The sequence below is a fragment of the Hemibagrus wyckioides genome, linkage group LG11 (assembly GCF_019097595.1).
Source record: "Hemibagrus wyckioides isolate EC202008001 linkage group LG11, SWU_Hwy_1.0, whole genome shotgun sequence".
NCBI lineage: Eukaryota > Metazoa > Chordata > Actinopteri > Siluriformes > Bagridae > Hemibagrus > Hemibagrus wyckioides.
The window spans coordinates 3,449,559-3,460,851 of NC_080720.1; the positions used below are offsets into that span (position 1 = coordinate 3,449,559).

General features: G+C 38.4%; 1 protein-coding gene across 2 annotated transcripts; it reads right to left on the bottom strand.

The window, feature by feature from the left end:
• Positions 1-473: 473 nt before the first annotated feature.
• On the bottom strand, positions 474-10,521 carry LOC131362213 (leucine-rich repeat-containing protein 15-like). Of its 2 annotated transcripts, none has more exons than XM_058404073.1 (2): positions 10,371-10,521; positions 474-4,038 (listed from the first exon to the last, which is right to left on the bottom strand). In XM_058404073.1, the coding sequence occupies exon 2, from the start codon at positions 4,030-4,032 to the stop codon at positions 2,494-2,496; it is 1,539 nt and encodes a 512-aa protein (XP_058260056.1). In that variant the 5' UTR covers positions 4,033-4,038; positions 10,371-10,521; the 3' UTR covers positions 474-2,493. The 2 variants fall into 2 exon arrangements, with proteins under 2 accessions (XP_058260056.1, XP_058260055.1); XM_058404072.1 differs by lacking the exon at positions 10,371-10,521 and adding an exon at positions 6,609-6,777 and having other exon boundaries at positions 475-4,038.
• Between the last annotated feature and the right edge of the window lie 772 nt (positions 10,522-11,293).

Sequence of the window (11,293 nt, forward strand, 5' to 3'; positions counted from 1 at the left end):
TTAATTGGTAAAATTATCAGTAAAAGGTAATATTTAATTTTTTTTTTTAAACCTAATTTAAACCTAAAAGAATCTATATTATATTATATTATATTATATTATATTATATTATATTATATTATGTTATGTTATGTTATGTTATGTTATGTTATGTTATATTATTTTATTTTATTTTATTTTATTTTATTTTATTTTATTTTATTTTATTTTATATATTATTTGAAGAGTTTCTATAAAGATAGAATGTACATTGTGTGGGAAACAAAATGTTGAAATCTGGGTGGAAAGCGAGGACTGAAACCTCAGTAAGGGAAGTGGTTCAATGAAAAATCACACCACACCTGCTGGTGACCCGGGGTCACACGCTGGAAAGGGAAGTTTTATAAGAAGTATATATATATATAATATGTTTCGAGAGAACAAAACTACCAACTGATTTAATCCAAGAAACAGAAAATAACTTTTAGCGGCCATACATTGGATTGTTAGGATAAAGCAAGAAAAGCTTAAATCATATTCACAAATCAAAACAGAAATATCAAGAATTACTTTTAACAACTGAATAATTCCATTTTATAGAATAACACAAAGCAAACAGGAAGAACACAACATAATCTGCAACCTCATCCAAATGCTTGAATTTATTAAACATTTTAAAAGACAGTTTTTCATCCAAATAAAAAAAAAATACTGAAATCATGACAGTGTAAAAGTATCATTTAAGAAAGCAGCAAATTTAAAAAGTTAAAATAATCATTTTTCAATAAATTTACAATGCTGTAGCTTTTTTCAGAAACCTAAATTTTGTAATAAAATTCTAAAAGAAATGACAAACACTACTGATAAGAAGAAAATTCATCATAATGTCGCAAGCATTATTAGTTCAGCAGGAACGATGTGTTTTAGATCATCACTCTGATTCCCTCAAACAAAAAGCCAGTAGAATTTTTTAAATAATGAACACGACTTTAATGCATTTTTAATCCTAAATACAATCAACAGAAATAAAAAGCCGAAGTTATAAAAGCTATAAACCTGCGAGGATCCTGATGCATCCAGAGATGGACCAGCTCCAGCTGGGTTCTGTTTCGTGAGGATTTGGGGACATCAAAGCAACGATGCCGACCCTGTGTGGACTTTGAGGACGACAACAACCTCCTAATTAATACTGTACATGACTGTAGAAAGGACATTGTTCATAATCACACTCTCTGATGTTTATAATCATTTATAATCACACTCTCCGGGCTCACCCAAATGAGGATGCCATATCTCATGCTCACATCTCATACCATCTAAGGGAGTTTTTCCTCACCACAGTCGCCTCAGGCTTCTCATTAGGGATGATTTCGTCTAACATCTAGCACTTTTTACACTATGTTTTTTGTTTCTTATGTTCTGTAAAGCTGCTTCGAGACAAAGTCCATTGTTAAAAGCGCTCTACAAATAAAATTGAATTGAATTGAACAAAACAATCTACACCACAGAGAGTCACATGACTTCAACATCACCACCACTACACTGCAACTTTTTCAGTCTTTAATTGAAAACATGTTAAAAATAAAACACACACACACACACAGACACACACAGTGCTCTTTCTGTGGAGGAATCTGAATGAATGACCATGTGGAGTGTGTAATTAGTAAAAACTCATCGAGGCTGTATCTGAGTTTTCCTGTTCGTTCTGATGATGTTTAACGTCTCAAAAAACCCTCTGGAGTCCTGTTTAACCACTTGTTCACATCACAACTGCCTTTTTCAAGACATAAAAAACGATTAGAGTGCTATTACTGGTCTAGTTTATGTTGCAAAATAAAACGTGAAAATGTCTTAAACAGTTCCTGGTTTTAGGACTGATTCCTGCAGAGCTCTGTAGAATTACTGTAGAATTATATTACAGGTGTAACACTGTATAGTAGCTTACTGTAACACCCCATGCCTCTGGCTTGCTCATTAGAGATGAGTATAATTTTTTGTATCTTTCTGTAAAGCCAATTTCCATTGTTAAAAAAATGCTATTCAAATAAAATTGAATTGAATTAAACTGAATAGATACACAATCTGTCCGATTTCCTTAACATCAAGCTTGACCATGCTTCTTAGTCATTTTGTAACCATCACTAAAATTAAAATGATTTCATTGTCGACAAATTCGTCCTTTTCTGGTCTATTTTTGGTCAAAATATTTCATAAATAAATAGAAATACTCGATCTAATATCTAAGGTCTAAGGTTAGCTGTCATTAAATTACACATAAACCCGTGATTTTCTCATTTTGACTTGACAAGAAACAGGAATGCTGCATCCTTCAAGCAAAAAATGAAAAAATAATATGATGGAAGATGATGGAAATGGGGCAGAGCTTCCAGAGGGTCATTTATTATTCACATATAGATTTTGTTTTAAAATATGGGTGCTCTTTTATCCCATCGCTTGATGATTGATGTTGGTTATTAGGAGAATAAAGTCGGAAAACAAAACGAAAAGTGGTTAGTGTGGTATGTTTCGACTGCCCCGTCGTTTGTTTGTCCTCCAGCAGATGGCACAGATGCTGATAGTCGCAATAACTGCAGTGCAAACCACAGCAATAATGATCATGTGTATGTTCCAGCGATGGTTGGTGAGGTCTTCGTTCTCTGAGACTGAAGTGGGAGGAATTTTCGAAGCACCTAAAGTGGTGGATTCAGTAGATGTTTGAAAGTGATCATCTGAAAGGTTGATAATACTCATGTTCATCAACCATGCTGGACTTGAGCACTTGAGGGATGTGGTGTCATTTACTTTAGCTTGGTACTTCAACAGCCAGTCTCGGAGTGGTACGATGTGACGGTCGCACCTCCAGGGGTTTTCAGAAAGCACAATGTTGGAAGCATTGGTCAGTGAGCGTAAAAGCTCCTCTGATAAATGCAGTAGAGAATTATTTTGAAGCCTCAGCTGCTGTAAGTAAGGAAGATCATGGAGAAGCTTCCCAGGAAGTTGATGAATCTGGTTGTTTCTCAGAGATATGTTAGCCAAATTAGGAAGCCCTCTGAACACTCCTTCCTCGAGGCTCGTCAGGTGGTTGGACTGTAAAGAAATCTCTTTCAGCTCAATCAATCCACTGAAGGCACCGGGAGAGATGTATGAGATCTGGTTCCTGCTGACCACCAGAAGTTTTAAATGAGTTAAATTGCTGAACACGTTGTCATCAAGACGAGTCAACTCATTGTCGTAAAGCCACAGATCCTGGAGCAGCGGCATGGGGCCGAAGGTTTTGGGAGACAGCGTCTGCAGCTGATTATTGTAAAGTGAGATCTGCTGTAGATTTGGCAAGTTCATGAAGATACCTTCAGGAAGATAAGTCAGCCTATTGGTAGAGAGGTAGAGCTTTTTCAGCTTCTGTTGATGCGTGAAAAGTTCTGAAGATAAGTTTTTGATGATGTTGTTCTGAAGATGCAAAGATTCAAGGTCCCCCAGGTGCTCAAAGGCATTGCTTGGTATCTCCTCCAGCTTGTTCTGTTTAAGGGACAAAAGCTTGAGCTTGGAAAGTTCACGGAAGGTCCCTGGGTGCAGGTTGCTGATCTTGTTTTCCTGCAACGTGAGGGTCTCCAGGTGAATCAGACCCTGAAATGCCTTCTGTGGAATAGACGTCAGCATGTTTTTCTTAAGGTCTAATGATTTCAGGGCCTGAAGAGGAGCAAACAGGTTCTCTGGTAGAGAAGATAGCTCAGTTTCTGAAAGCGTGAAGCTGATTAGGTGGAGTGTTTTGTCAAAGGTGTGAGGTTGCACTTCCCTTATTATTGAAGCCGAAACTTTCAACCTTGTAAGAGATTGAGCGAATGCTTCAAAATCAGATGGTTTCAGTGAGGTGATGTTAGTCTGAAAAATAACCAGAGCGCTCGTATTGACGGGAATGGGCGAAGGAAAATCTTGAATTTCATATCCATTGCACAAAATGTCTGTGTTTTTGCACTGGCAATGCTCTGGACATCCCCAGACAACTGCATTTACAGCACAAATGCACAGGATTATATACTGTCCAAGATCCATGGAGTCCTGAAAGGGAAGAAACCATTTTTAGTTTAAATTTTTTATAACAATTTTTTTTATAACAGTTTATGGTCTTATACATTCAAATATTTCATGCTATATGGTCAGAAAGCATAAACCATATATTATATATATTTATATACAGAGACTGTGAGCCTGGCCAAAACTGGGACGTCTGCCTTTACATGCATATGAATGTAGTATGGAGTTGTCCCGCCCTTTACAGCTATAATAGCTTCAACTCTTCTGGGAAGGCTTTCCACAAGGTTTAGGAGTGTGTTTATGGGAATTTTTGACCATTCCTCTAGAAGTGCATTTGTGAGGTCAGGCCCTGATGTTGGCCTGGCTCACAGTCTCCACTCTAATTCATTCCAAAGGTGTTCTATGGGGTTGAGGTCAGGACTCTGTGCAGGTCAGTCAAGTTCCTCCACACCAAACTCACTTATCCATGTCTTTATGGAGCTTGCTTTGGTCACTGGTGTGCAGTCATGTTGGAACAGGAAGGGGTCATCCCCAAACTGTTCCCACAAAGCATGAAATTGTCCAAAATGTCTTGGTATGAAGCTGAAGCATTAAGAGTTCCTTTCACTGGAACTAAGGGGCCGAGCCCAACCCCTGAAAAACAACACCTGAACTCAATGATGTGGAGGGGTGTCCCAAAACTTTTGGCAATATAGTGTACTTTGATTCAAACCAGAAACTGTCATGTGCATTATTAATGATGTGTAATGTGGAAAGGTGTGACTGATACACACACACACACACACACACACACACATTACCCATAACAGCAGCTGGTGGAGACAGACACCACTCCAGATCTATCAGATTGTCTTAATTGTATTATTGTTTACTTGTGACTGGCAAATTTTGCTACTCTACAGAGCATGCTAGTTACCTCAGGGGACTCTGACCCAATCCCTGATAGCCTCTTTCTTCTTAAAATACTTTATTATACAATCGTAATGACCACTATTTTGAAAAACTCAAGAAAATCTCCTGACGCAGGCTTTATTTTCTGTAAATAATCAATGTAGACTAGCTATTTTAGACAACTTGTGTCTCCATCATGTAGGTAGCCGCTTCACACAGGTCCGATCAAGACGTTGTGGGACATCGTTGGTCTAATTAAAACCCCATACCTTCTCTTTAATGACAGAAAAGTCATCAAAGCCATACATCTGTGGCTATTTTATGTTTTTATGTTGGCTTGTTATTTAAATCGGCGTGAGAGTATGAGACAGATCCTGAATGCTTGCTGCTAACCCTGTTATTATTTTTCAGCTTTTAAGTATGGTTCTGATGAACGAGGAACATATTGAAATCATTCCCGTGTCTGGAGCAGGAGGCTTTTACATGGTTGTAATGGACTTTAACAGGAAACATGGCGAACACACAACATGCACAACACACTTATTAACAAAGGACGTTCAGCAACATTTTGCTAAAAAATGAAAGTGTTATGTCTCCTATGTATGGAAACATCACATGATTACAAACATACCTAATATCTCTCTCTCTCTCTCTCTCTCTCTCTCTCTCTCTCTCTCTCTTTTTCAAGCTATACGTCTCAGTCCCGAGCTCTCAGTGTTCCCAGTTCCCAGTGTGACCAGTTATTCTTTCTGGACCTGCCTGATCCATCCAGACGCTCTACCCCCGGTTGGAATCTCGTGTCTTGGTGGTGTTCACTGCTGCTGGGGATAGATCTGCGTGGACCTTGACCTAGGGGAATGCCGTGGATAGAACCACTCGGAGACCGGAAACCCATCCCTAGAAACCTATTTCTCCATTTCTGAATTAGTGCTAAGTCTCTAATCAACTCAGAAACTACACTGACCTATCAGTTCCTCAGGAGCTCTCGGCTGCACAATTCCTCATTTCTATAAACTGTTGTAGAAAGGATATTATTTACATGTTCATTATTTACTGTCCAGTTTCACCCAGATAAGGATGAGATTCCTTTCTGAGTCTGGTTCCTCTCAAGGTTTCTTCCTCAGATCACCTCTCACCACCATCGCCTCAGGCTTGCTCATTAGGGATAAATGTTAGGGATTAATAGTAACTTATCTTTAAACTATATGTTTCAGTACTTCTGTAAAGCTGCTTTGAGACAACGTCCGTCGTTAAAAGCGCTATACAGATAAACTGAACTGAATAGATTTACCTGAGTACATTCAAGTGGTCATGATCTCTCATGTGACAGATGGATTTCCACCACAAATAACAACGAGCTCACACTATCACACTAAGAACAGGCTCTAATGCACGATAATTTCCTCCTCTACCATTCCTTCTACACCCTTCCATTAGCTAACCAGTACAGAGTTTTTGGAGGTGTGAGCGGCTGCCATGTGCAACAACAAACAGGAAATGAAACTAGACATCTTGATTGCAATCAAGAAGCCGAACAGACTGTTTCCTCCTTGTGGGTTGGGTTCACGGCACGTGTTTTTTTATTCCAGCATTTTAAACTTTTAGAAATATTCCTAATGTTTAATTCATTTTGAATAAGTTGTAAAAGTTAACCAAGACTTTACTCTCTAAGTATTATTCACTTATACTGTACAGATCCTCACCTTCAGAAAATATCAGGCTTCTTCTTCTTCTTCTTCTTATCTTTAACCCCTTGTCTGTATAAAACTGGACTCCTTCCTGGTCTTTTCCTTAAACAGCTGCAACGTTTTCTCCAGATTCCAGTTAGCATCCACACACTCCCCCAGTTATTTCCACATCTGCAGGTCATCAGCGCCAGGCTCTTTAAAAACCCCTCACAGATCCCCACCCACATTATTTCGAAATGACTCAGGGAAAATCCTGGGTTTGAGTCCCTCCCTCTGACACGGCTCTGAAGATGCAGGATGCCGACGGACGTTTTTTAACATTTTACAGGCTACACTAAGACCAGTATGTGGTCACTTCTGAGTAATTTAAAGCTGGGTTCTGGTTTCCTTTCTGGATTGTTTTTGAGAATAAACATCAGGGCCGAGAACGAGCGAGATGAGAAACGCCCTGTTCATTAACTTTTTATCTTATCGCACAAATATGAAGCGTTGTCTAAAAACCTTAGGAGAGGATAAATGGTAAACTTTCACTGGCTAGAAATTTCCAGGAAAAAATGTAAACATATTGTAATGCATTATACATTATACAGTCATATCCATTTTTCTGGTCTAAAAAAATGTTAACGATGGCGTACAGCTCCACCACTGCACTGACGAATTCTGGATTCTGATTTAATCTCAAATATATATATTTTTTAATTAAATTTTCATAGAAATGTTGACAATAAAACCTTCTTGACTTGACATAAAAAAGTTATTATAAATTTCTACCTCTAATAAATAATTTTTGCGAATTCTTAACTGGTGTTATTAATTTTTCTATAAAAGCTCTGACAGTGTCTCGCTCCATACATTGTTTCCATAGCAAAGGATCTTTAACATGACCTTGTATATGTATTACACTGCAAACAAACAGATTAAAAATGTGTGTAATCATAGGGATGGTAAATTTTTCTGTTTATTTTACATTTTTGGAAGGAGTCTCCAGCGTGAGCACTTTGGAAAGTTTTTCAGCATGGGAGAGTCATCAGAGCCAAAGAGTTTATATTTTGTTGTTTCTCTGTATCATGACACATCATGACAGTGTTTGTTCCAGTCTTTACTTTTGTTTATTGACGATTTATAGCTTGAGAAAGAAAAGGATAACCGAACTAACTAACTAACTATCTAACTAACTAACTAATATAACTGATAAAAAGTATGAAATGATGTTCTTTAATAAATTTTTAAAAATGTTATTCCTGGCAAATTGTTGTTAAATAATAGGAATAAATTATTTTGAGACTTTGTTCTAGTAGGAAAATAAACTGTAGACTAATAACAATGTCTTGTTTCTTAAAAATAACATTTTAATACATTGTTCTGTAATAAAATAGATTTCATGTCCCCTGATCATACTGTAAATCTCTATCTGACAACTGATTCAGCTTCAGCACTTCCCATTCCTGCCTGCTTAGAATGAAGTAATTATGGAATATTTGGAATGACGTGCTTCCTTGTTCTTCCCAGCAAGCTTGTGTTAGACCTCGATGGCCCTCATCTCGAGGATGCTGAGGAGGAAAGACACACTTCTGAGTCACGTACACACTGTAACGTCCCTTTCACAGCACACAGCTTCTCTACACTGCCATCAGAATGGAAAATGTGAAGTATTAAAAAAAATAAAAAACATTCATCTATTACTGGAAAAAGAAATACAGATCACGGAGAGAGGTAATGCATGTGTCAGCTTTCAGATACGATAAATGGAGCCAAGAGGAAAAAAACAGGAAGTGCACTATCTACAAAGGCAATAAATCAAAGATTGAAAAAAACATTAAACACAAAGCTATACTCATTGCTTTTATACTTACTGCTAATACGCAGACCAATAGTTTATTAAATGTGTATTTATATAACATCTCGACCTGCAACGCCACACCATTAGAGGGTTTTTAACCACTTCTGTCCATCCATCCATCTTCTATACCCGCTTTATTCCTAATTGGAGCCTATCCCAGCACACATTGGGTGAAAGACCCTGGACAGGTCACCTGTCCATCACAGGGCCACACACACTCACATGGACAATTTAGAATTACCAATCAACCTAACATACATGTTTTTGGACTGTGGGAGGAAACCAGAGTACCTGCAGTAAACCCACGCAAGCACGGGGAGAACATGCAAACTCCACCCAGAAAGGCCCCTGCCTGTTCGAACCCAGGATCTGAACCCAGGACCTTCTTGCTGTGAGGCAACAGTGCTAACCACTAAGCCACCATGCTGCCCTAATCACTGTTTTCGGCTATTTAAACAGCATGGACGCTAGGATTTAACGCAAAGTATTGTTAGCTTGTCCACTTACTGAGTCGATTCCAGACTCAAACGTGAACCTCATCCTCATTAGAGTGAGATTATGAATAATGTCCTTTCTACATCTGTTCCTTCTATAGTCGAGTGGAGTCGTGTAACCAGGAGCTTTTGAGCAATTTATAAATCAGCAGAATTTCTGAATTCATTATAGATTTAACACTAATTCCTTCCTGCCAAAGCCAGCAAATGTTCAGTGTTCAACAAGCATCCTCCAAGATATATAACTCTATATCTCCTAGACTGCTAATTGTCATAAAGTAGCAAGTAAAATAAACGTATACAAATGTACAGTGAGCTAAGCAGCTAGTTAACCGTGTTATTCACCACGGCTACGATTATGCAATGTGTTTAATCAAAAGAGGAGCAGCAGAGATCGGGATAGAGGGGAAGGACCAAGAAGAAGAAGATGGAAAAGGAAAGAGTAGATAATTTAAAAAGACAAAGAAAGAATGGAAGATGAGAAGAGAGAGAAATAGCGATGTGGTGAGAGTAAGGGAGGGAGAGGTGACCACTGATACAGATTTTTATTTACTAATTTCTTGATTAACTTATTATAGTTTGCATCAGTTAGTCGGCTCTTGTGTTGCTCTAAATATTTGTGTGGTTTTTATTTAAGAAAAACAAGAAATTATAATGTAAACAAAGAAGAGTTTCATAGAGAGCTCCCTCTGGTGGACACGAGAGGAAATGTCCAAACAGGATACTCCATATACACAATATATTATGCTTATGTTACACATCTAAAGTTCTGTATTTGTGTCTCTGTGTTTAGAATCTGCTTAAAATATTAATCCTTATTTTGAAGGATTTTGAAACAGCTTTAAAACTGTAATTCTTTATTCTTTTTTTAACACACACTGAAGAACATCATTGAGTAAAGTATAGTTTAAAAGTTTCTCACACGTCTGTGTTTCCCCTTATGCCTCATTAAAGTGTTACCTAATATCTGGATGAGTGAAAAACCCAGATGTGAACCCAGATGACCCAGATGTGAACCTTGAACTTCCACATTCAGACAATCTTGCAGGAAACAGAGACGTTTCGCAAGATCTAACTGTCAGCATGTTCAGTTGCATGCATCATTTCCTGTCATTATAAACCACTTTCTATTCAAAATATCACAAGGATCACAAATAGACGGCACGATACTGTGTATACGCCAAAGGTCAAAAGTTAACGGATGTTTACACTCACTGAGCACTTTATTAGGAACACCTTCACGTTTTTTATCCACACAGGCTGCTCAGGTGCTTGTTCAGTCTCTGGTCATTTTGAGACTGGACTACTGCACCTCTCTACTGGCAGATCTACCTCTGAATGCAATAGCAGCTCAGCAAATGCCTGAGATCTCCCATGCCACCCCATTGCTGCACCTCCACTGGCTTTGAATAGCTGCATCAGATTCAAAACACTGACACTGACCTTAAAGCTCTTATCAGTCCTCACACTGCACCTCGCTCCCTCAGATCTACTAGCGCTGCTCCATTGGTCCCACCATCTCTCAGGGTAAGAGGTAGATATACATCAAGACTCTTCTCTGTTCTGGCACCGAGGTAGTGGAATGAACTTCCCCTAGATCTGACCGCCTTCAAACAACCTCTTCCTGAAACACTTAACCTAGCTCTTATTTTCCCTGTTTGCTTCATGTATTGTTGTGTGTTGTTTTAAAAACCTCCTCCCAGCAGTTGTTAAGCTGATGATGTCCTAAGTCTGTGACCTATTGGACCGGTGTTAATGTTTTCAATGATAAAGATTTCTAAGCACTTCTGGATAAAGCGTCTGCCAAATACCAGAAATGTAAATGTAAATGTAATGATCTTATCAGCCAATTGTGTGGCAGCAGCTCAGTGCATGAAATCCTGCAGATTTAGGTCAAGAGCATCAGTTAATGTTCACGTCAAACATCAGAATGGAGAACACTGAGATGTGGAAGATGTTTAGATTGTGAACCTGAAAATCCTGCAGGATTTGGGTGATGTGATCACGCACTCATCAGGGAGCAGAATCTCTGAGAAATGTTTCTAACGTTGTAATATTCTTGCCGTGAAGAAACAAAGCTGGTATTTTTTGTAACTAATATTTTATTTATAACATACAACACATTTATAACATTCAGTACACTTTTATAGTATAGTGTAGTATAGTATACACTGACCAGGCATAACATTATGACCACCTGCCTAATATTGTGTTGGTCCCCCTTTTGCTGACAAAACAGCCCTGACCCGTCCTGCACTGTGTATTCTGACCCCTTTCTATCAGAACCAGCATTAACTTCTTCAGCAATCTGAGCAACAGTAGCTCGTCTGTTGGATCGGATCACACGGGTCAGCCTTCTCTCCCCA